Below are 25,980 nucleotides of genomic sequence, written 5' to 3'. Positions count from 1 at the left end.
TATTTCCCTCTATGTAACTGTTAGAGCATTGTTGTCCAGTGAGCCCATTTATACCATAGGCAGGAAAAACACATGTTAAAATTATTTTCCAGCAAAATTACACTCACTTTCTATGTGGCCAAGAGACACATACTTTTTGCGTGGTGAATGTTTATTTATTTCACCAGGTAGGCCAGTTGAGAACAAGTTCTCAATTACAACTGATTACCCTGAAAAATTGCATATCGCGGGGGCTATTCGATGCGAATGCAGTACTCCACAGGATGTTTGTGCTAGTCAAGGGCAGTCAAGTCACGAGAGAACAAGGGGCTAGCTGTTCTTAGTTCTACATTTTTTAAAAAGGGGCATGCTTATCAAGATGGTGAGGAAGGCACTTCTAAAGAACAACCAGGCATCCTCTACTGACGGGACTAGGTCAATACCCTTCCAGGATACCCGGGGCATGTCAATTAGAAAGGCCTGCTCGCTGAAGTATTTTAGGGAGCGTTTGACAGTGGTGAGGGGTGGTCGTTTGACCGCAGACCCATTACAGACGCAGGCAATGATTGCTGAGATCCTGGTTGAAGACAGCAAAGGTGTATTTGAAGGGCACTTTGGTCAGGATGATATCTATGATGGTGCCCGTGTTTACAGATGTAGGGTTGTACCTGCTAGGTTCCGTGATAATTTGCGAGAGATTGAGGGCATCTCGCTTAGATTGTAGGACAGCCGGGGTGTTAAGCATATCCCAGTTTAGGTCACAGACTAATTTCTGGATAGGTGTATTTTTAAAAGTAGAAGCTCGAACTGTTTGGGTACAGACCTGGATAGTAAGACAGAACTCTAACTCTGCCCCCTTCGGCAGAAAATGGTGCATTTAGCCATTTCAGGTGAAAAATAACCACAGCAGAAAAGATTTAAAAAACACAAATTCACCTCAAAACAAAAATCAGCTTTTTTAGGAATATGTTTTATTTCCTATTTCAATCATGATGTTAGAAAAAGATCAAACAAGCCATATACACTGCTGTCCATTCTGTGGCGATTGTTCGAGGGACATTGCTCAGAAGTCTAAAAACTACCTGGGAAGTTCTCACATTTTCCTGCAACTCTTCATCTTATCCCTTAGTGATTCTTTCACGATGACAATAAACTTGAAGTTGGAATTCTGTTACGGATTTTGATTTTTTTTTTTAACCATGGTGGTGATTCACAAAAGGATTTAAGAAATGTGAACCGTTCCGATCAGGTAATCCCTGACATATCCTCCAGGCACTTGTATAAAAAAACACACATTCCATGATGGCTACGATTTTAAGTTGACGGCTGGGTCGCATTCATTAGGGTACACAGTAGCAAAATGTTTTACAATGGAAAGCAAAAACGAGCATTTCTAAATGGACAACTTCAGCTAGTACCCCCCCTGTTTCAGTCCATTTTCTTCCATTTGGTGCCTATTGAATACCTTGGTCTAAAGTAACTGAGAGGTCAGTCCATTGGCTCAGTCATCAGGTTCAGTAACGCACTGCTCCACAATGTCCCGCAGGTTTGGGTTCTCCATAGCAGCTGCTACTCTCTCCTTGTCGTTGATCTGTTTGTTAACTAGAGGGAAATGGATAAAATCACAATAGGTTTCCTTCTATTGTCCAACTGCATAAATGGGACCAAATGGGTTTGAACCTGGATTGTCTGAGCACCACAAGTAATGTTATTCCCGCTGAGCTAAAGCCTGAAGGTCTGTAAAATATTAGCAATAGGGGTTCACAGAATTACTGGTTTCATAAGACAAATTATAGTTGGGCTTTTCGTGTGTAAATACAAAATATATCCAATGTCTGACATTTCTCTTTTATTCAAAATACATTTTCTGGAGATATGGATAAGGTGGTGTTTGTAAGTAATAACACTTACTATCTTCCTCGGTAGAATGGGTTCCCTCAGAAATGAAAATGTCCAACTGTTGAACGAGAACAGATACATTTCAACTTTAAAATAACAATAAATAAGCAATTAATCTGCATGAAGTTGGAAAAACTAAGTGTGTGTGTGTTCCCACAGACAGGTCTAATCAGGAAGAAGGGTTGGAGGTTAGTTTACCAGAGATACAACCAGAGCCAGAAAACAACCACACTGCATTTTCATAGGAGCCCCTTTGTTCCAGAGGCACCGCATTATAAACCAAGGCAGTACAAAAGGGGAGAAGATTTTACTGTTTTCCATTAAAATTATTGGCTTCAGAGACTACCCTTGCAAATAAGACAAAGCGCTATGCATCAAAGGTTTGGAAAATAGGACTTTTCGCAATGATAAATCACTGAATGAGAGAACGTGTTCTTACTAAACAGACTAACATTTTGTTTAGCATCAACATTGATTTAGGGATTAGTTGTATGATAACATTATTCCTCTGATGGGTGTAATCCCCTCGCTGCTTACCTTGTGTTTAAACGGCAAGCATCTTTGCAGTTTAACTTGTAAGCACAGGCCTGAAACACACGTTACAGAATAACTTACATTGATGTCTGAAGTAGGCAATTTTTGTGTTTCCCCTAGGGTTTCTTTTAAGCAGCAGTGGCAGAGTTAGGGGGGGTATACATCTATATTATATTTCTTATACCCGCTGCTGAACACATATAGGGGAAACCGATTAAAAAAAAAATAGAACAGAGTTAATTGACCCTGTGGTAGAAGGTCATGTTACAAAGAGAGTGAAAAGCGGGGGTTTCTCATGAGACTGCCATTTAACATTTGTCCCCTTCAGAGAATGAGTGTTAAAAACATTAGGAACACCTTCCTAATATTGAATTTCACACCCGTTTCCCCACAGAACAGCCTCAATTCGCTAGGGCATGGACTCTACAAGGTGTTGAAAGCGGTTGGCTGGATGTTCTTTGGGTGGAGTACTATTCTTGACAGACATGGGAAACGGTTGTGAGAAACCCAGCAGCGTTGCAGTTCTTGGCACACAAATCAGTGCGCCTGGCACATACTATCATACCCCGCTCAAAAGGCACTTAAATATTTTGTGTTGCCAATTCACCCTCTGAATGGCATACATACACAAGCCACGTCTCAATTATCTCCAGGCTTGCAATTCCTTATTTTACCTGTCTCCTCCCCTTCATCTACACTGATTGAAGTGGATTTAACAAGTGGCATCAATAATGGATCATAGCTTTCACCTAGAATCACCTGGTCGGTCTGTCATGGAATGAGCAGGTGTTCCTAATGTTACTTACACTCAGTAGATCAATGCTACATTAAGTCAGACCACCTATGTCGAGTTACTTGACAACCTTGTGGAAGTAGAAACTGAAACTAGTGGAAGTATAAAATGCAAAGTCTGTTGCATTTCAGTCATGCCAGTCGGAGTGCACTAATACGCCATAGTATGGTTGGAGAGGTGCCTGCTTGTGCTCCAGTTATCGGTCAATGGCCACCGATGCCACTATAGCTTCAAAGACAACATTGCATTGCACTTTATCATATCCCTATTTATTAAAAGGATAGGAAAAGGGGCCTCACAGACTCTCACATTCTCTGCCTGTGCTGCCAACTTTGAGGTAGACAAGAATGTAGTAGAGATAGTTGTAGCTCTATAAGAATGGTAGCCTGAGTGTCAGTCTGTTTATGCCATCATGCCAACTCCTTGTCACTTGTTATGTTAGGCTTGACAGCAACAGCAATGGAAGCAATGAAGATGTCAACAGCACAAACAGATCTGCGACCAGACTATGAGAATGCCACTGTAGTGTTGCCACATAAAACATTGTATCAGTATGGATGCAAGAGGCTAAATATCTACTTCTGTTCATGTCAGTTATGAACAGTTGTTTCTTATCAGTTGAAACAGAGACACACCGATTAGTGTTGCCAGAGAGCAGTGTGGGACAGTTGGGGAGAACTTGATAATTATGAGATACTCGTCCTCTCCAAGCTCTTGGACTTCAACACATTCTTCTGACACGACCTCCAATTCCTCCAACGTGTTCGGTTTCTCTGGGTCTCGAATAGTGCGTATGACATCTGGGGAAAGAAATTGGGGTTGAGGTGGTGAACAAGCACATCACTTAGAAATGTTAACCATTTCAGCTGTTTATACTGACAACTAGCTAGCTATCAGTTGAAATTAGCAGTTGTCCGAATGTTACATCATCATAGAGATAATAAGAAATTGTAAAACAATCGCTGATCTTTTCGTTGGTCACTTAGGCGTTACAACCATTGTGACCTGTACGCTCTCGTTGGCTGGCCCTCGCTTCATACTCGTCGCCAAACCCACTGACTCAATGTCATCTACAAGACCCTGCTAGGTAAAGTCCCCCCTTATCTCAGCTCACTGGTCACCATCGCATCACCCACCTATAGCACGCGCTCCAGCAGGTATATCTCTCTGGTCACCCACAAAACCAATTCTTTCTTTGGCCGCCTCTCCTTCCAGTTCTCTGCTGCCAATGACTGGAACCAACTACAAAAATCTCTGAAACTGGAAACACTTATCTCCCTCACCAGCTTTAAGCACCAACTGTCAGAACACCTCACAGATTACTGCACCTGTACATAGCCCATCTATAATTTAGCCCAAACTACTACCTCTCCCCCTACTGTATTTATTAATTTAGCTCCTTTGCACCCCATTATTTATATTACTACCTTGCACATTCTTCCACTGCAAATCTACCATCCCAGTGTTTTACTTGCTATATTGTATTTACTTCACCACCATGGCCTTTTTTGCTTTTACCTCCCGTATCTCACCTCATTTGATCACATTGTATATAGACGTATTTTTTTACTGTATTATTGACTGTATGTTTGTTTTACTCCATGTGTAACGCTGTGTTGTTGTATGTGTCGAACTGCTTTACTTTATCTTGGCCAGGTCTCAATTGTAAATGAGAACTTGTTCTCAACTTGCCTACCTGGTTAAATAAAGTTTAAATAAATAAAAAACATTTAAAAAAACAACGACCAGACTTGTCAACACATAAACTGTTCTGGGACCAGGCTAGATAACCATAACTGGCCTAGTTAAATAAAGGTTCGATCAAATGAATTAAAAAAAATACTAGCACGTAGCCTTGAAAACCTGTCTATAACGTTAGCGAACTAGCTCTCGAACTAGCTGTATCAAGATGCAAATAAACCAATTTACCGTATACTTCTAATGCTTTCTCTTCCATATTTTGTGTCCTTGGTGCATTCGTGTTGTCTGGCAATCCGGTGAACTGCAATACTTTGTGACTCAATGTAACTAACTAGGTGAGACAAAGCAAGACACTATTTGAATTTTTCATGTACTCGAGCTTTCTGAGAGACTTTGACATCAGTGTTTTCACGCTCCCCTAAACTAGACAGTATGTTCACCGTTTAATAAAACATACTAGCATATGGATTGGCTCATCAACGCGGATTTAAATAAGAAGACTTAAGCTTTGACATCTGCGTAGGTTGTGACAAACAAAAAGTCGTCAATAGTTAACACAGTAACAAAGTTATAAACCCCGCCCATTAAAAAAAAAACAATGCTATCTTAATTTTAAACATAACGCTAACCTTAACCACAATGCTTAAACATGCATAACCCTAACCTTAAATTAATCGCAAAAAGTACATGTTTGTTTACATACATTTTTACGTTAGCAAACATATTCTTTGTGGCTGTGTTATCTAGTGGGAAGGTAAAACGAAAGCCTGTGGTTGCTGTTTACTTCCTCCTTCAGATTCAGGCGAAAGCAAACGCTGCAAGATCTATACAAGTTCTGCTCTGCATGCATAATAATTTAGGAATTATTATTTGGTGTATTCATTAATTCATTAATATTTTCAATAATTTGCCTTTAAACGGCAATTTAGGGTGTAAAATATCAAGGTTTCAACAGTGATGCTATCCTTGCTTCTGCTCTTCTTTTAAGTATTATGGAAGACTACACCTACTGTATGGGGTATTGGGGAAAAAACAAAACATATTCCATTGCAGACATATAAAAAAACAAATTAAACAATCATCACACTACTTCAGTCACAGTTCAAAGCACACCACCACACAGGCTCAGGTGGCTGTGAGCAAGGAGCATTCATCGACAGGATTCCTTGTAATGCCTCTGGGGAAAAATATATGAGCGCTATCCTTGCTTGATTATTACTGTCTTTTATGTATATATTTTTTCGTTTTCCTATTGGGCAATAGTTAATCAGCTGATACAGAGAACGCATGTCATGTGATTTGTGTCAGGATGTAGGTAAGAATGTTTACGTGAAAGAGGAACACGCATCCACGAAAAAGAAAACGATAATGTCCAAATTCTATTATAATTGTTCTCTCATTTGACGACAAGTCGACAGCTGAGTATATACAACTGTAAATAGCTAAATTACATATGAGATCGTATCAGTTGTAAGGCATCTGCATCAAATTCGACATGATTATGATAAATATGTTGCACAGATCTGAAACTCGAGATAACTGTGCATTAGAAGTCGCTCTTATCCCTGAGAGCAACCTCTGTGAAAATGTTGTGGACACAGCAAAAGCTAAAATGGCCCAAGGCTGTTCCTTGCTCTGCTGCTTGAGTGGTGCTGGGGTGCTGACAGTCGGCGACATTTCAGAGAGCAAGGCACCGGGGAGAACGGTGGATGGCACATATACAGAGTGAGTAAAGTGAGCTAAAAGAAATGTAAACTGCCATATGCATTTGTTTCCACATTGATGACGGGATTGGTTCACACATCTCGTGTCTGTCTGTCTGTGCGAGGGTGCGTGCTATATCTTCAAAAAGTTATCTAATTGAATGAATTCCTCGTTGTCTGTAGCTTTGCCTGGGAGGAGGTGACAGTTTACAATGGAGCCCGTGGCAACCCTAGACTTCTGGCTGTGAGCTCTGAGTGTGAGCTGACACTGTATGAACTGGAAGCAGAGGGCCCTACCTCTGGCCCTCTTGTCTCTGCCTCTGAGTTCACAGCAGAGAAGCTACTGCAGCTGGTCAAGGAGAAAGCCCCGAGTACGTGACTCCAATGTCTTTATCATTATCAGTTTAATTCAGATTGAAAGTAGTGGATTATATTTGTTTTAGAGACCACATTAGGGTACACAGAATTAACATTTGTGCCTGATGTTGTACTCATTGTTATTTTCATAGCTTTGAGTGTTATTTTACATACATTCTAACTTTAATCTATCAATATGAATTCGTAACCTATACTCAACTGCACTTCTTGCATTTTGATTCTGCAGGTGTGGCTGAGGTGGTGTCCTTGAGGCTGCTGTCCTTTGTGGATGCCAGAAGCTTTCTCCTGCTCAACTCCAGTGTTGTGGTGCAGCTGCAGTGGCAGCAGGGGGCTGAACCGGAGACCCTGTCCTGCTGCAGCATCGTTCTGCCCCCAAAGGACCCCCTGGACACATGCACTGACTACCAGCTCTGCAGAGGCATACTCTTTGTGTTGACCAAAACTGGAGTCATATGTATCCTTAGCAATTTCATGTGTAGTAGTTAGCCCTGAGACACAGGGCTGTGCAGACTTCTATGGTGTCTAGCCATAACTGCCATAGGACTCTACAGGCATCTCTCACAACTAAGTCGTAGTATCTTACTCTGATCCTGATTGTCTTTCAGTATACTGCTCTATCTTTAACAGAGTGCTCCAGATGTGTTTGACAGTGCTGAGGGGAGAAAGCTGGCCAGTGTAGACCTGCCCTCGTACCACACTGCTGGGCTGGGGGAAGATGAGCCGGCCCCCTACCTGGACTCCTTCTGTCTCCTCCAGGTGTCTCCTGACCTGGGTACTGCTGTTGCTGCCACTCAGTCTAACACTGCCTTTGCTGTCGACCTCAACCACTATTTCAGGTATTTCAGCAGTAAACAGGAATAACTATCACTGAGACTCGCCAAGATGGTTTACTTGTGATTCAATCTGTTCAGTCCACCTGGATGTCTCACAATTGTTCTTTTCTTGATTCCTTGCTTCCCTTTTCTTTGGCTCTTTCCCAAAAGCATTCAAGGAGAACATCCTTGGTTCCGCCCTTGGTACCTTTTCCTTCAATGCGTTTTTAGAAGGAGGCAAGGAGAGGGGACACGAGCCATCAAGGAAAGGCAAATTGAGAAGGGTTTCCTATGAGCCCCTTCTTCCTTTAATTGACAGAAGTTGTTGTGGATTTTTTTCTGTCGTCCTGGTAGGATGTACCCAGAGCATCTGATGTGTCGAGTGGTCCCCAGTCGCCCTCCCGTCAGGCCCCAGGGTCCCTGTGACGAGGACAGCCTGTCCAGCTCCAACTACAGCCACACTGTGCTGGGCACCTCCTTCAGCACTGACCGGTAAGAGGAAGAGCATAGAATAGAACAGAATATAATTATCTGTCAGTGTTGTACATTGCATTTTAGTTAAAGGGGAGTGTATTTCATACCATTATTTTGTTTTTATCTTTAATGCCCTGAAAGTTAAATGAGGAAAATAATTATTTGTTTTCCCCCCTCCCCTTTCCCGTTATCTCCAGGTCCTGGGAAGCTAGGCTGACTTCTCTGTACAACAAGGCCAAGGCTACCCCTCCCTCTTCTCCTCAGACTCTGGGGGCTCCTTGGTTTAAGGATTTCCCCCACATCGAGTGTGGGCGGGCAGCTATCGCTGCCAAGCTCTCCAAGAGCAGAGTCCCATCAGGGGGAGCCACCATGCAATTCTCTGTGCCTGACACAACTGCCCCAGTGCTGCTCTCGGTCTCTGAATTCTCCACTGTGTTGACCTTTGTCTCCCCTGGCAACAGCGAGACAACTGTGGCCTTCTGGGATCTGCAGTCCCAGAGTGTTACCTACCACCGGCCCACCTCGCCCACCGTGCCTATCCAGCGTACCGCAGAGGAGCAGCTCAGCCTGCTTCTGAAGAGTGAGTCTGCTACTGCACACATATGAGAGATGTTTAGTGTTCCTGAGTGGTCCAGTCGTAGCCATGACTCAAATCTGCTTGAAAATCAGAGACAAGGTTTGAATATTGCTGTCCATCAATGATTCCCAACCAAATTTACTGAGCTAGATCAATTTTGACAAAAAAAGGTAACTTTTCAGTTTGTCGATCAGTATAACGTACTATCCGCTTGCCAGGACAAGTATAAAACCATGGGTCAGACAAGAAGACAGATGGGTCAGACAAGAAGACAGATGGGTCAGACAAGAAAACCATGGGTCAGACAAGAAGAAAATGGATTAAAGTTGTTCGATTGGACAAGTAAAAAAAACATCTTACAACCATGCAATGTGTTGCACACTGTCCTCCAAATTTCTGCAGAGCGCATCGGACTATAATATTGTAGGCCTGCATTGACAGGGACGAGTGGTGATTCAATCATGCAGTCAGAAGAATATGTTTTCGTGATCAAAGTGTGCGTAGTGGAGTGTACAAATTTGTTGATTGCACAGTTGATGAAACCAGGGACATTTCAGGATGAGCCTGCAGGAAGGGTACCACATGAGGGAGGAGGATGTCTTCCCTATAACGCACAGCGTTGAGTTTGCCTGCAATGACAACAAGCTCAGTCCGATGATGCTGTGACACACCTCCCCAGACCATGACGGGCCCTCCGCCTCCAAATCGATCCCGCTCCATAGTACAGGCCTCGGTGTAACGCTCATTCCTTCGACGATAAACACGAATCTGACCATCACCCCTGGTGAGACAACCACAACTCGTCAGTGAAGCGCACTTTTTGCCAGTCCTGTCTGGTCCAGTGACGGTGGGTTTGTGCCCATAGGCGACGTTGTTGCCGGTGATGTCCGGTGACGACCTGCCTTACAACAGGCTTACAAGCCCTAAGTCCATCCTCTCTCAGCCTATTGCGGACAGTCTGAGCACTGATTGAGGGATTTTGTGTTCCTGGTGTAACTCGGGCAGTTGTTGTTGCCATCCTGTACCTGTCCCGCAGGTGGGATGTTTGAATGTACCGATCTTCTGCAAGTGTTGTTATACGTGGTCTGCCACTGCCAGGACGATCAGCTGTCCGTCCTTTCTCCCTGTAGTGCTGTCTTAGGTTGCTCACAGTACGGACATTGAGATTTATTGCCCTGGCCACGTCTGCAGTCCTCATGCCTCCTTGCAGCATTCCTAAGGCACGTTCACGCAGTTGAGCAGGGACCCTGGGCATCATTATTTTGGTGTTTTTCAGAGTCAGTAGAAAGGCCTCTTAGTGTCCTAAGTTGTCATTACTGTGACCTTAATTGCCTACTGTCTGTACGCTCTTCGTGTCTTAAAGACCATTCCACAGGTGCATGTTCATTAACTGTTTATGGTTCATTGAAAAAGCATGGTAAACAGTGTCTAAACATTTACAATGAAGATCTGTGAAGTTATTTGGATTTTTACGAATTATCTTTGAAAGACAGGGTCCTGAAAAAGGGATGCTTCTTTTTTTGCTGAGTTTACTATCCTTGATTGGCTCTGGATAGTTTTCAGAGTATGAATTGGCTGACAATCAGTCCGTGGCAGCCTGAAGCCCTTGCTTTGGATTCGGCGGGGGAGAGTGAACCATTGGTGGTGAATGTGCCTTTGATGGCGTTTTTCTCCCCTGCAGCAGTTCCTCCAGATTTGGGGAAGGTATTTCTTGTCCCTGCAGCGGTAAAGCGTTACTTAACCCAGTTTAAAGATCTTGCTGATTTAGTGGCGAGTTACTTAACTACAGAGTATAAAAAGGGGGCTAGTCCTAGCTCAGAGGTTCCTTGGGCCGGGAATCAGAACGTGCAGTTCCTTCCTCATGTCCAGACACACGGTTTTCAAAAGTGGTGGATATGAAAACAAAAATGACAACCCTGGTTCCTGGAGATCATCCACCTGTTGGCCGGGGACCCGTAGGTTGAGGGAGTCTCTCCTTTTCAGAGCTCTTTGGTTGACATTTTGATGTTCTTGCAATAGGTTTTTGAGCAGAGCCTTTCTTTTTTTCCACATTGAAGTTTTATATGGCAGCCATTTCGGGGCGTGTCATGTATGGATGGACGGCTCGACCCCAGAGTCTCATCCTCTGTTGGTGCGGTTCCTGAAAGGCGTACATTGGCTCGGACCAGGGTCTAAGCCTATAGCACCGACCCGGGACCTGGCGTTGGTCCTGGACGCTCTGTGTGAGCCTCCGTTTGAACCGTTGGAGTCTGTGGACCTGAAGTTCCTTTCCTAGAAATGTGCACTGCTCATGGTGTCGGAAAAACGCGTTGGGCATCTCCACGCACTTCCTGTTTGAAGTTTGCACCTGGCAAAGTGAAACTACATCCTAATCCAGTTGCTCTCAAGGTTATGCCTATGAGGGGAGGGGGGGTCGCTGGCTTTTGAGCAGTCTCTTTCTCACCCCCACCGTTTGTTTCCAGTGAACCACGAAGGCAGCATGGCCTGTATCCTATATGGATAGGAACAAGGATATCCGTATTGTGACCAGCTTTTTTGTCTGTTTCGCTAATCCAGCTCGGGATAGGGTGCTTTCTAAGCAGCGTCTGTCTTGTTGGATTGTGGAGGCTATCTCCCTGGTGTGTGGCGGCTTCTTGGGCATTGTTCATGGGCATGAAGATTGGTGATATTTGTGCTGCAGTGAGTTGGGGTTTCCCCACATACCTTTTGTGAAATTGTATTGATTGGATGTAACTGCTCCTGGTGTGGCTCATAGTGTTCTTATGGCTGGTTCCGGGAGTGGATGTCCGGCAGTGCACAGATGGCGCATTTATCCGGGTTACCACAGTTTCCCTGTGGGTTTGAGCCTTGGGCTGCCATGGTTCGTCAATGAAGTGGCACGCATTATCAAGTCACTGCAGGTGCCCTGTTGTTTTGGACTTGCGGTTCCTTGTATGAGATCTGACTTTTCAGGGTCCCAAGGTAAGTGTTGTTCTTGCCAAGGTGGGGCTTGTAGACTTGGGCCGCTGTGGTCGATGTTTGACAGCCTTTTGTCCTGGTTTCCCTGATTTGAGCCTTGGTCTGCCTTGATGCGCAGCAGCGTGCAGAGTGCGTTTTATCAGGGTTATCACAGTTTTCTGTGGGTTTGAACCTTGGGCTACGGCAGCGCGCGAGTACACAGTTTACAGGTTGCTGCAGGTTTTTTGTCGGAATCCTGCAGTTGCCATTTTGATGGTGGATCTTTGATGGTATGGGGCTATTTTGTTTCCACAGGTCCTGGGGCTATTGTTAAGGTCAACGGCATCATAAACTTTTTCCCAGTACCAGGAGATTTTAGCCAAAAACCTGGTTACCTCTGCCAGGAGGCTGAAACTTGGCCGTAAATGGATCTTCCAGCAAGACAATAACCCCAAGCATACATCAAAATCCACAAATACATGATTAATTGCCCAGAAAATCAACATTTTGCAATGGCCATCTCAGTCTCCGGACTTGAAAACCTGCAGTTTGAATGAAAAAGGGCAGTCCATAAGTGCAGACTAAGGATATCAATGATCTGGAAGGATTCTGTATGGAGGAATCACCTAAGATCCTTCCACATGAGTTCTCCAACTCATAAAACAAGGGAGAGTAAGGCTCAGTGCCTTTCTCCTCGCTAGGTGAGGTATTGTTAAACTAAAATCTCTTTCTCTGAGCAATTGTTTTACTGGTAGAATAAAATAATATAATTTCAATTTTTTTTGTGTGTGTAAAATATAGCTCAGTTTTTTATTTATTTTATACAGTCATTTTTTGCTCATCTTTATCAAGGGTGTCAGTAATTTTAGACCCCACTGTAGGTTGCCCTTAGAGTTGTGCAAAGTTGGTTGGATCTTATTCTAAGCTGTAATCTGATTCACAGCTGTAATGGCTGCCAAAAGTGCTTCTACCCAGTATTACCTCTGGGTTGTGAAGACATATGCAATCATTATTATTATACCATTTTTTTGTTGTCTTTTTTAGTAATTTGGGAAATGTTCTATCATATTCTTTCACTTTCAAAATGTGGATTAGGTTGTGTAGATCTGTAAGAAAAAAATCAAATGCAATACTTTTTTAGATACCACTTGCACACTTTTCTTCTGTAAAAATTGTGAGTAGACTTACACTAGGCACTGTATGTTTTTGTTATTCATGTGTGTATGGATGTTGAGTGTAGCTCTTGTGTGTTGCAGCATCAGGCCTGTCCCTGGTGCTATTTGCTGTGTCACAGGAGGAGCTGCTCAACAGACTAATGGTATTTGGCAGTGCTGGCACAGTGGACTCTCTGTGCCACCTTAATGAATGGGGCCGCTGCGCCATCCCTATTCACGCCTTGCAGGTAGGAGGCCTGGTGCCCATTCAGTTGGCTAAATGGTTTGCTTAATTTCACAACAGTACGTACTGAACGACACATGCCTTTGTCTTGTAATTGTAGGCTGGTCTAAAGAACCACCAGTTGGACACAGTGGACTTCTTCCTGAAGAGCAAAAAGAACGTCCTGACTCCACCCTCTGGGTATATTCTACCTGACCAATCAGCTGCCATCTCAACCCAGAGCCAGCTGAAGAGTAAGGCCTTTACAATCAATTTCATATTAATCACATAAAGCCCTAGAATCCTAATATAAATACTTAGTATTATTGTAATTGTATGCCATAGTAATTAATACTAAGTACAAATTTGACATGCATCAAATCTAATATTATTTGTCACATGCACTGAATACAACATAGAGTTTACTTACAGCCCTTAACCACTTCAAGAAATAGAGTTAAGAAAATATTTATTACATTTAAGTTAAGTAAAAAATAAAAAGTAACACAGTAGAATTGCATAACAATAACAAGGCTATATGTAGGTAGGGGTGAAGTGACTATGTATAGATGATAAGATGAAAACAGTGAGTAACAGCAGTGTAAGAACAGGGGGAGGTCAATGTAAATAGTCTGTAGAACTTTTGGAAGATCTGGGGACCCAGGCCAAATCGTTTCAGTCTCCTGAGGGGGAAAATGTGTTGTCGTACCCTCTTCACGACTGTCTTGGTGTGTTTGGACCATGATGTTGATGCTACACTATTTTATGTCTTTGTGCAGGGGCTCCACCTCCCTGTTATTTTAAGGGATTATCAGTGGCCCAGGCATCTTTAAGATTTCATTACATGCTTTATGAATTTCAATGTGCAATTGATGTTTGTTTATTTTTCAATAATTATTCACTCACTTAAGTTGGAGTCATTAAAACAAAATTTTCAACCACTCCACAAATTTCTTATTAACAAACTATAGTTTTGGCAAGGCTGTTAGGACATCTACTTTGTGCATGACACAAGCAATTGTTTACAGACAGATTATTTCACTTATAATTCACTGTAGAATTCCAGTGGGTCCGAAGTTTACATACACTTTAAAAAAATACATTTTACAACTTTTATTCTCCCCAATTTTGAGGTTTCCAATTGGTAGTAGTTAGTCTTTTCTCATCGCTGCAACTCCCGTACGGACTCGGGAGAGGCGAAAGTCGAGAGCCACGCGTCCTCCGAAACACAACCCAATCAAGCCACACTGCTTTTTGACACAATGCACATCCAACCCGGAAGCCAGCCAGTGTGTCGGAGGAAACACCGTACATCTGGCGACCTGGTCAGCGTGCACTGCGCCCGGCCCACCACAAGAGTCGCTAGTGCGTGATGAGAGTATAAACACAATGGTACCACGCAGCTGTCATACCGCTCAGGAAGGAGACGCATTCTGTCTCCTAGAAATGAACGTACTTTGGTGCAAAAAGTGCAAATCAATCCCAGAACAACAGCAAAGGACCTTGTGAAGATGCTGGAGGAAACAGGTACAAAAGTATCTATATCCACAGTAAAACGAGTCCTATATCAACATAACCTTAAAGGCCGCTCAGCAAGGAAGAAGCCTCTACTCCAAATCCGCCATTAAAAAAAGAGGACAAAGATCGTACTTTTTGAAGAAATGTTCTTTGGTCTGATGAAACAAAAATATAATTGTTTGGCCCTAATGACCATTGTTTGGAGGAATAAGGGGGAGGCTTGCAAGCTGAAGAACACCATCCCAACTGTGAAGCACAGGTTGGCAGTATCATGTTGTGGGGGTGCTTTGCTGTAGGAGGGACTGGTACACTTCACAAAATAGATGGCGTCATGAGAAAGGACAATTACATTTACATTTACATTTAAGTCATTTAGCAGACTTCTTATCAAAACAAATTGGTGCATTCACCTTATGACATCCAGTGGAACAACCACTTTACAATAGTGCATCTAAATATTTTAAGAGGGGGTGAAAGGACATCCTATCCTAGGTATTCCTTAAAGAGGTGGGTCAATTATGAGGATATATTGAAGCAACATCTCAAGACATCAGTCAGGAAGTTAAAGCTTGGTCGCAAATGGGTCTTCCAAATGAGCAATGACCCCAAGCATATTTCCAAACATGTGGCAAAATGGTTTAAGGACAACAAAGTCAAGGTATTGGAATGATCATCACAAAGCCCTGACCTCAATCCCATAGAAAATTTGTGGGCAGAACTGAAGAAGTGTGTGCGAGCAAGGAGGCCTACAAACCTGACTCCGTTACACCAGCTCTGTCAGGAGGAATGGGCCAAAGTTCACCCAACTTATTGTGGGAAGCTTGTGGAAGGCTACCTGAAAAGTTTGACCCAAGTTAAGCAATTTTAAAGGCAATGCTACCAAATACTAATTGAGTATATGTACACTTCTGACCCACTGGGAATGTGATGAAAGAAATTAAAGCTGAAATAAATAATTCTCTCTACTATTATTCTGACATTTCACATTATTAAATAAAGTGGTGATCCTAACTGACCTAAGACAGGGAATTGTTAATAGGATTAAATGTCAGGAATTGTGAAAACTGAGTTTAAATGTGTTTGTAAACTTCCGACTTCAACTGTACCTTTTCAAATTTTGCATTTTGCAAATAGTGTACAGTTCAAGTGACACCTTTCATCCATTTGTCGTGTTTATGTAATGTAGTATTGTGTTGCAAGGTCAATACACTTTACTGAGTTATAAATCAGGCTGAAAATAAGGCATACATTGATAATTAAATTGAAAGCTACAATGTAATGGTTATCACTGTGAGGACACTCTAGGTTGTAAATGCAAGTAATCTGCAAATCCTATACCATGCATGACAATTAAATGCTTGGGGGAACACAGACACACGAACAGCACACACACGGGGAGAGCTTACGACGGTAATGATTCATATTGTGCATTGACACATTGGAGTTATTGGGCCGACAGTCTGTCGTATCAGCCTTGCCTCCTGAGTCCTGCTTGGATCGTTGTATAGTAGGTAAAGCTTTGGAGCCCCTTAATCTAGCCCACTGGGAGTGGCTGACAAACAGAAAGGAACAAGTATTTGGTATTTTATCAGGATCCCCATTAGCTGTTGCGAAAGCAGCAGCCACTCTTCCTTGGGGTCCACACAACATAAAACATGACATAATACAAAAAATGTATAAACAAGACCAGCTCAAAGACAGAACTACATACATTAAATAAATATCACAAACACACACACACACAAAATATGTATTTAAATGTGTCTGCGTTCCTGTATGTGTGTGTACTAGTATGTTGTTCCGGGCTGTATACCGTATATAACTATACACCGGTATTTATGCACGGACCGGTTTGGGTTTTTACTTTACCTTCTATAACGGTATTTTTAATGTTTGGTTTGTTAAATGTGATCCGCCGTGTGTAACATCTATTTTTATATTTTACTTTGCTACTTGAGTCATCCCTCTCCACTCTCTCTCTCACCATGCTGCTTTCCACACAGACCTGGTCCCACCCCGTCACTCAAGGAGCGCATTTGTTATTGCTTGACCACGAGACGCTTTCGTTCAGTCTGCATGGTCAATGCAGCACGTGCAACAATGTTGATGACAACGATGTTGTTTCCACTTTTATCTTAATATAAATCCACAAGCATTCTATAATTACAATATTAGTTTGTGTTTCTTACATCTGCAAACAGCTAGTATGTAATTTCTTAGCAAGTTAAGCTAAATCGTGTTAACCACTAATGCTAATTGCTAGTTAGCTGGCTAGTCAACGAGCTATTACAAGTACTGAGTCAGAGCAAACGTAGCTAGCTAATACAGCCTGATCCCAGTACTGGTGGAGGCTTAAATCAGCATGTTTTTTGTGCAACAGTATCTTCTTAATCAAAGAGGAATAGGCGAAGCATGAATATGTTGGCTATATGAATAAAAATGTAATATAGCCAGAGATTATAGGGTTCCCTAGGAAACACTGAACATCACTTTGGTTCCTACCCTGTTACAATAACTCGCCCATGTCATTTTCATTCGTTGTCATGTTAAGCACTGTATTCAAAGTGCCCACTATTATTTATATTCTAACTATAGAATTATAATAAAGATTCTATTTCCATGATTCGAAAAGTTCACCGATCTAAATCGCAATTGAAGCATTTGGTTAAAAATAAGGCCTAGTATTTTTGCCCATATTGTGGCAGTGTGGAAATGATCTCAAATGAGTGCAGGAAACTATTTTAGGTTAAAGTTGAATTGAACATTATAAAACAATCACAATTGGGAAAGACTCATTTAAAATCATTTAGAATATATGTGTTGCCACCTAGGGTCACGAACTACTCATAAAGGAAATGTAGAACTTTTGTTTTAAAGTCTGTAGAAATAGAAACTCCAGCACACTGGTGAGCTTAATGCTCCAAAAATGTAACAGATCTTATATTTCAGTCTCAATAGGCCTTCATCAGGGATTTCTACTGATGTTATTTGGAGATCAGGACCAAACTTGTTTGTATGGTCTATGTTGAATCATGATAAGGTCTGATGATGGTGGGTGTTTCAAACTTTCAATAACACAGAGGTTTCTCCCTATTCTCTAATCAAAAACATAAAATATCATCAACAATTTGAAAAATACCATGATATGATATTTTGGCCCTATCGCCCAGCCCTAACTCTGAGCATACAGTTTGTGTGCGTTTTGTGTGAGAGAGAAAGGCAGGGGACTATACCGTAAGATACCTCATGCGATGTCAGCTAGAATTACCGCTCCTAATAGTAATTGCCTTCTCACATGATGTCTCACTGTAGTCTCATCACAGCCTAGTAATTGAAATTGTGTGCATGCGCTCCCATGCCTTTAATTTGTTTGTGTATGTGTGTGTGGTTGATGTTTTCTCATACTGACTAGAATAAATATGTTCAACCTCTGTAGTGTATTATGAGCTTCAAATGAATATGTATGGAGTGTATATGTAAAGAAATAAATGTATGGGTGCCTTCAATGGGTAGGAGAGTGTAATTACCAGAATTTAATGAATAGAACTGTAGCAAACACAGCCATTACAATGGCAAAATTTTCCCCTACACATATGACCTAGGTACAGATCTAGGATCAGCTTCCACTCCCCCAATCCTAACCTTAACCATTAGTGGGGAACATGCACAACTGAATAAAGATCAGCTTCTGGAAGCAACTTCATCCTACTGCAGATATGACAATATGAGTGTTTCTCTGTTCCTGTAGATGTCCAGGATCTGTGTCCGGCTCTGGACCTTCTGCGTTGTGCCATCAGAGACAATCATACTGAGGCCCAGAGCCGACAATTTTCAGAACAGCTGCTCAGCATCACCCTGGCCTTCCTCAACACACAAGTCAGGGCTGTCCTCTCCGCCACAGAGGGTAAGACACTTATCTCGCCGCGTTCCCCATGCTTTTGCATGCACTGCTTGCAGGTTAAACCCATGTTCATTGCTACACACGCCAGTAGATGCTAGAGGTTGCTAACAAACGTTCAAAAAACATTTTGGATAAAATGACCACATGTACATTTTAAAAAACGTTAAAAAACCGTGAACAATCCCTTTAAGATTTGGGGGGACACTGCATCAACCTGCTTAGCTACAGAATCCAGTTGCTGTAAGCATGATGCATTAGGAGTGCTGCCTCACTGAGCAGAGTCATGGTTGAGTGGTAACCCTCCCGGCTCTAGGCTCATGTACTACAACTCTGGAGACTGGGGTTCAAACCCTTCACACTACTCTACTATGCCTGATCCATTTCCCACTCTGTTTCTCACCTCTCTGAAATGAAATCAATAAAATTTGAAACCCACTCACTTTAAAATAAAAAAAATACTGCTATCTCAAGCAATCAGCCATTGCTGGCACGAACACATCTGCGGGAGATTGCCAACTGTATAACAAAAAAATCAAGTTGACATTAGAATTTTGTTTGCTTCCACATGCAACAGTGAATTGAAATTCATTAGGCCTTAATCTATGGATTTCACATGACAGGGCAGGGGCGCAGCTGTGTGTGAGCCCGGGAGGGCATAGGCCCGCCCACTTGGGAGCCCAGCCAATCAGAATAGGTTTTTTACCCACAAAAGGGCATTATTACAGACATAAATACTCCTCAGTTTCATCAGCTCTCCGGGTGGCTGGTCTCAGACGATTACGCAGGTCAAGAAACCCGGATGTGGAGGTCCTGGGATGGTGTGGTTACACGTGGTCTGTGGTTGTGAGGACGGTTGGACATATTGCCAAATTCTTTAAAACAACATTGAAGGTGGCATATGGTAGAGAAATGAACATTCAATTCTCTGGTAACAGCTCTGATGGACGTTCCTGCAGTCACCAAGCCAATTGCACGCTCCCTCAGAACTTGAGACATCTGTGGCATTGTGTTCTGTGACAAAACTTCACATTTTTAAAAATCTTTTATTGCAGTTCATGAGACATGGGACTAATACTTTACATGTTGTTAGGAGATCAGGACCAAACTTGAGTTTGTATGGTCTATGTTAAATCATGATAAGGTCTGATGATGTTAGTGGGTGTTTCAAACTTTCAATAACACAGAGGTTTCTCCCTATTCTCTAATTTCTTTCTTCACAGAGCTGGATGAGAACCTGCAGGAGTGTGTGGAGATCTTGGATAGTTACGTCTCGGATCTGCGTACCTTCATGAAGAGGTTTCCCTGGCCAACAGGTGGCGACACTTCCACCCTTGTCCCATCTCCCATACCTGTACCTGATGAGGTGGAGAATGATGACTGGAGTTCCCTCTCTTCTGAGGTAAAAACACAGTGAAGCTTTCAGAATAGCTACTTTATTGTCGATTCTTCCACTCAAATGAATTGATTTGCTGTCACACACACATAAAATAAATAAAACACACACACACACACACACACACACACACACACACACACACACACACACACACACACACACACACACACACACACACACACACACACACACACACAAGAAGCAGAGTGGGCATGAATCCTCAGCGACATCCTAGATGGGTAATCATGATAATGGCTTGAATTTATGTCACACTTTTTAACCATAGGCCTCAAAGCGCTTGACCTTGTGCTAGGGTAACTCTTCTCATCCACAACAGCCATTTAGCACCAGAATGGTTCTCCCCAATTGGCTTTCATTAAATAATTATCTACAGTAATGACCAGATATCCGATTTCTGATACTGTGTGTGCGTCAAGGAGGTGGTCGAGCGGGCAGTGCTGACCAAGCAGATTCCCCGGGCCCAGGCCTACCTGAGGAGCCAGAACAGGCCAGATCAGCGGCTGGAGGAGTTGAGGAGTACGGGGCTGCGTCTGGCCTTCAACTGCCTCACACACAAAGACCTGGAGCAGGCCACTGCACTGCTCAGGAACATGGTGAGACTATGGCTATGTTCGGTTTGTTTTCACTAAGCCTGGAAGGATTCTGTATGGAGGAATGGTCTAAGATCCCTCCAGATGCGTTCTCCAACTCCATAAAACCTTTTAGAAAAAGGCTCATTGTTGTTATCCTCACAAGGTGAGGTATCGAAGGGTATTGAAAACTCGGGTGTCAATAATGTTGTCTTCTACCTTTTTGAGAGAAAAAAATATTACTTGTTTAACAAAATCTCTTTCTCTGAGCAATTGTATTAGTATAAAATAATTTAATTTCCCCCAAAAATTTAGCATACAATATAATAGCCCAGTATTTGAATTTATTTTATACAGTAATTCTTTTTTTTCAGACTCCACTGTTTGTTGCCCATAGAGTTGTTCAAAGTTGGTAGAATCTTATTCTAAATGATTCACAGCTGTAATGGCTGCCAAAAGGGCTTCCACCAAGTATTACCTCTGGGGTAATCTTTATATTCGTAGTTAGACAATGATGAACAATGGTAACAATATAACATAAAACTAAATAAACAATATAGCAGCGAGCAGCAATGAACGGGGTTCAGAGAATGATCGAAAGGACACAAGATCAGTTGAATAGCAAAGCAAGCACTCTATCATGTAGGAACAATATTCCTTTATGTGCAATCATAAGTTTAAATACAACATGTGAAGTGAATCTGATGAACGGTTCATGAGGAGAAGATGATTGCAGATCATTTTTAGCATTAGCGTTACATATGCAGTAATTAGTTATTAGTAGTTTCCTTGTTTTTTTAGATATCAATACAAAATTCAGTGTGCTTCATCTTAGGGATGTCCATGATAGTGATGACAAGTTTCAAGTTGATAGGCCACCGTGGAGTGGATTTCCAGTGGTTTAAATTGACACGTAAAATCCAATTTGGATTTGTCAACTTAGCCATCTCTTAGCCAATCCCTTGGCTTTTCTCAAACTAAGTTAAGAGATGTACCATGGACCTGTTACTTATCCTTCATGAGAATATGTTTTCCCAAGATGGAGGAGAATCTTTCCTGATAGACCTTAAGAAATGTGGTCCGCATTAGAAAAGACACTTACATACAAAGTTTCAAGTCTCTAGGTCAAACAGGGTGGTGAATAGGAGGGTTTAAGTGAGTTTGCTTATAACAGAGCCACCTATAGGCCAATCGCGCCATTCTTTTTCACCAAGTTATTCATGGCCTCTAGTTCTGTGCGCCAAATTAGAAAAAAAGGTACCAATCTATGCTTCAGTTATTTGACTATATCAAAAATATGTATTTTTCATCTAAGAATAACAACAGCTTTGCTGTGAACCCCTAAAAAAAGTTTTTCAACTTGGATAAATCTCACAATTACCCTTGGACAAAATAACTCAGACATATTTAAGGGAGTTGATCTATAACATATTTAGACACAAGTTACGATGCAATGTCTACATGATCAAAAAAAAGTTGAACCCTTAGCTACAAAGAAAAATGGTCAATTTAAATACGGCTAAAACCTAAGCTCAGAAATTATAACCAGACCAAAACACCTATGATCCAGAACCCTATGTCACCTGACAAGAAATCAAAGAATCTTGTTGAGAACTGGGATACTGCTTCTGGTAATTAAATTAGGTAGGTTCAATGCCATAAATAAAGAAGAGCGGCTATAAACTGGTTGTTTGTTTAGCAACAAAACCTACGTGTGCGCAGCTACGGGGTTGGCTTACATTGTTGGCAACATGTGAACTATATTTCATTTCCAAAGTTTATTGAAAACATAAATACATTTGCACAATGAGCACTTTTTGTCTCTCAAATACATCGTTGCAGTTGTTGGAATGCTAGCTAGAAATTTCTTTACTATATTAGCATAGACGTGACATCAGTCTCAAACCAAGACATTATATCATCACTAGATAAAACGTGTACTGTACTAGCTCCAGGGTGCCAATAATTCTGTCCATGCCATTTGTCTTTATTTATTTTTTTAAAATAAAACTGAAAATCCAAAGTTTAAATTTCATCTTGTTTTTCAAGAAATGTTGGATTTCTTTTTTAATTCAATGGTGCCAATACATTTGGCTGCAACTGTATGTATGTAAGCATGTGTGTACTTGTGTGCATGTATAAGTATGATCATTTTTCTTTGGATACAGCAAATATGGTGTCTTATAAGCCCATGTGGGCTGGGCATCATGAAGATTCATGACACTATAATATAATCAACCAATTCATCAATCATATAACATTACTTGACAGTGGTTACACTGAATGATTACTTTACATAACCCACAAGACGTAGACAGATCTTTGCTATTCAATGTGCTCAGAGTCTGAAAACAGGGATGATGTTAGCATCTCACTCACACCCCATGACACAGCAGGAATGTTGGTTTGTCCTCCATGACTAAATGGTAATTTCTCATGCAACTGAAACAGGAGTCTCCTTGTTTTTTTGTTGTTTGTACTGTGGATAAAAAAACACTGTCATTCTCTGTTTTCAGGGTTTCAACGTAAAGAAGCAACTGCATAACATATGCCTCTACACAGATGACCGGGACCTAAGGGACTTTGTGGTAAGACCAGCATTTTGAGCAAATGCGACGATCGCATCGAACATTGATTTTCATTATTTGGATGATTTGACTGTTTTTAAAAACTCACTCCAGCCAGACAAGCGGGTACACTGCATTGAGTTGAAAAACATAGTCCTTATCAACATCTCTTTATGAACATTACCTTTTGAACTCATTACCTTTTGCCAGCCTCAGAGGCGATTTTAAGATTTTGGGGGGATTTTCAATTACTGTGTGCAGGTGGAGGAGTTGTCAAAGCAGAGCTATTTGTCTGATGAAGAGACACAGAGGGTGGAATTCATCAAACAGATTGAGGCTTTGTGTGCGGTGCCTGAGACGCGCTGCACAGACCCTGTGGGCAGACAACGGTACGTGATAAAACGGGACTATTCACTGCATTTGGTTTTTCAGTTTTATCTTCGTGTGCTTTTCTCCTGCCAGGATTTCTGACACTGTATCCTTCTGGGTCGTGTTCTTTAGTCACCAAACAGAATAAAAAACATGTGAAGGTGGTCCCTCCCTTTTTGTGTCCTTAATGAACATGGCCCTGAATGCCAGTAGTTGTTTTTCTCTGCTTACATGACGAAATGTTAGCAGTAAACATTATTATAAATTTTTTTGCTCAATCATTTATCTTTAGTCTTGCTCTATGGCAATCACTTCCTGTTTTAATGTAGCAATACGGTACTGTGTACTGCTTTTTCTCAGGGTTCCTCAGATGTCCCAGACAGACCCAGGGTCTAAGAGTCTGCTGGAGGAGCTGGTAGACCAGAGAGGCTCCCAGTCAGAACAGACACTGTGGAGCTCGCTGCGTCTGGACTGGGTCAGACATTGGGACCACAACACCCAGCGAGCCATCCTGCTGTCACGCCTACAAGACTCGGGTAGGACTCTCTTAACCCCGCATTCACACCCTATATGAGTCATTGTAAGTAGGAGATCCTGACTTGGAAAAACATTCAGCTTTCAAGTGGTAAATACAAGTTGGAAACTCGTATCATCTATGGACCCCGACTTTCCCGTCATGCTGAACTCTGACTTCACCCACAACAGAAATTAATATGATGAGAGCTTTTTCTGCACTAAATCCACTCCTATAATTAAACTCCTGTCAATTTGGTTGTAGTCTATGTTCTATGAGTGGGTAAAACATTTATTTTCACCATGATTTAACTTCTAAGTGGTCTGCCTGTGCAATCATTAAATCGTTTTATGCCTTTAAAATATATATATATTTTTTTAAATACCTGCACTCCCGATCGCCATATCAGCTCAGCTTCTAGCTCCTAAGCAACTTTGCACAAGCATTTCACTTCACCCGCAATAACATCTGCTAAATATGTGTATGTGACCAATACAATTTGATTTGATTACATGGTGTGGGCATACTTGTCTAGAACACATACACTACCATTCAAAAGTTTGGGGTCACGTAGAAATGTCCTTGTTTTTGAAAGAATTTATTTTTTCTCTATTTAAAATAAACATCAAATTGATCAGAAAAACAGTGTTGACATTGTTAATGGTGGAGGCAATGTGATGGTCTCGGGGTGCTTTGTTGGTAAAGTGGGAGATTTGTACAGGGTAAAGGGATCTTGAAGGAAGGCTATCACTCCATTTTGCAACGCCATGCCAGAACCTGTGGACGGCTCTTAATTGGAGCAAATTTCCTCCTACAACAGGACAATGACCCAAAGCACAGCTCCAAACTATGGAAGAACTATTTAGGGAAGAAGCAGTCAGCTGGTATTCTGTCTATAATGGAGTGGCCAGCACAGTCACCAGATCTCAACCCTACTGAGTTGTTGTGGGAGCAGCTTTACCTTATGGTACTTAAGACGTGCCCATCAAGCCAATCCAACTTGTGGGAGGTGCTTCAGGAAGCATGGGGTGAAATCTCTTCAGACTACCTCGACAAATTAACAACTAGAATGCTAAAGGTCTGCAAGGCTGTAATTGCTGGAGGATTGCTGCAAATGGATGATTCTTTGACGAAAGTTTGAAGGACACAATTATTATTTCAATTACAAATCATTCTTTATAAATTTGTCAGCGTCTCGACTATATTTCCTATTCATTCATTTCATGTATGTTTTCATGGAAAACAAGGACATTTCTAAGTGACCCCAAACTTTTGACCGGTAGTGGACATCCGTCTATATTTTGCCATGACAAAGTATATATTTCGCTGAGATGTGCTCAATCTAAACAGTGAACCAAATTATTCAACTCCATTTTTTTCCTTCAACTACCATCACGCAACACAAATGTATCCTGTGTGTGTGTGTGTGTGTGTGTGTGTGTGTGTGTGTGTGTGTGTGTGTGTGTGTGTGTGTGTGTGTGTGTGTGTGTGTGTGTGTGTGTGTGTGTGTGTGTGTGTGTGCGTGCGCGTGTCCATTTGCATGTCCCTGTCTTTGATTAATGGTTGTAATGACTGTTTAGGTGGTGTGTGTGCGTGCGTGTTGCATTGCCACACGACCTGCAGATTGAACATTGAAGATTGTAACCTCCTAAATTGATAGTGCAGGTTGTTTTGGAGATTTTACAGTTAGCTACCTACTTCACATGCTGATGTTGACTTTGGTATTATCAGAGACACCTTATAGGCTTGGGGGTCTTGAGGCTGTGTGAGAGCGATAAGATTTTACAGAATATTACGGATTTCCCCACACACACAGTAACGGTTGTACATTTTGGGAAAATCTGATGACAACCCGAATGTGTTCAGAGCATTCTGAGCCCAAACTGACATCTTTCCAAGAAGTAGATTAGGATAAAAACAACTTTGTTTGAGGCCTGTGCTCGTTTTCAAAGTGCCTGAAG

At 41.9% G+C, this 25,980-nt stretch overlaps 2 protein-coding genes across 6 annotated transcripts in view; one reads left to right on the top strand and one right to left on the bottom strand.

Moving 5' to 3' along the window:
- Window positions 1-928: 928 nt before the first annotated feature.
- ciao2a (cytosolic iron-sulfur assembly component 2A) lies at window positions 929-5,573 on the bottom strand. The gene is made up of 5 exons (XM_046324117.1): window positions 5,135-5,573; window positions 3,841-4,005; window positions 2,416-2,465; window positions 1,891-1,936; window positions 929-1,581 (listed from the first exon to the last, which is right to left on the bottom strand). The coding sequence occupies exons 1-5, from the start codon at window positions 5,160-5,162 to the stop codon at window positions 1,481-1,483; spliced, it is 390 nt and encodes a 129-aa protein (XP_046180073.1). The 5' UTR covers window positions 5,163-5,573; the 3' UTR covers window positions 929-1,480.
- Window positions 5,574-6,198: 625 nt separating this feature from the next.
- The window catches only part of spg11 (SPG11 vesicle trafficking associated, spatacsin), a 73,677-nt gene continuing 53,895 nt past the window's right edge, over window positions 6,199-25,980 (top strand). For 4 of the 5 annotated variants that reach the window (XM_046356500.1, XM_046356507.1, XM_046356523.1 and 1 more), the window contains exons 1-14: window positions 6,199-6,631; window positions 6,793-6,980; window positions 7,214-7,441; window positions 7,625-7,823; window positions 8,154-8,291; window positions 8,471-8,853; window positions 13,044-13,189; window positions 13,286-13,418; window positions 18,431-18,586; window positions 19,804-19,982; window positions 20,417-20,593; window positions 23,086-23,157; window positions 23,398-23,525; window positions 23,866-24,041. In XM_046356500.1, coding sequence (XP_046212456.1) covers window positions 6,402-6,631; window positions 6,793-6,980; window positions 7,214-7,441; window positions 7,625-7,823; window positions 8,154-8,291; window positions 8,471-8,853; window positions 13,044-13,189; window positions 13,286-13,418; window positions 18,431-18,586; window positions 19,804-19,982; window positions 20,417-20,593; window positions 23,086-23,157; window positions 23,398-23,525; window positions 23,866-24,041 — 2,533 coding nt within the window. In that variant the 5' untranslated portion in view covers window positions 6,199-6,401. The remainder of the gene's footprint in view (window positions 6,632-6,792; window positions 6,981-7,213; window positions 7,442-7,624; window positions 7,824-8,153; window positions 8,292-8,470; window positions 8,854-13,043; window positions 13,190-13,285; window positions 13,419-18,430; window positions 18,587-19,803; window positions 19,983-20,416; window positions 20,594-23,085; window positions 23,158-23,397; window positions 23,526-23,865; window positions 24,042-25,980) is intronic. The other variant, XM_046356514.1, reaches the window with a different exon arrangement.

This window comes from Oncorhynchus gorbuscha, linkage group LG01 (assembly GCF_021184085.1).
Source record: "Oncorhynchus gorbuscha isolate QuinsamMale2020 ecotype Even-year linkage group LG01, OgorEven_v1.0, whole genome shotgun sequence".
In the NCBI taxonomy this organism is placed as follows: Eukaryota; Metazoa; Chordata; class Actinopteri; order Salmoniformes; family Salmonidae; genus Oncorhynchus; species Oncorhynchus gorbuscha.
Note: the sequence above shows the minus strand (reverse complement) of the source record. Positions and strands in the feature narration are given on the sequence as shown.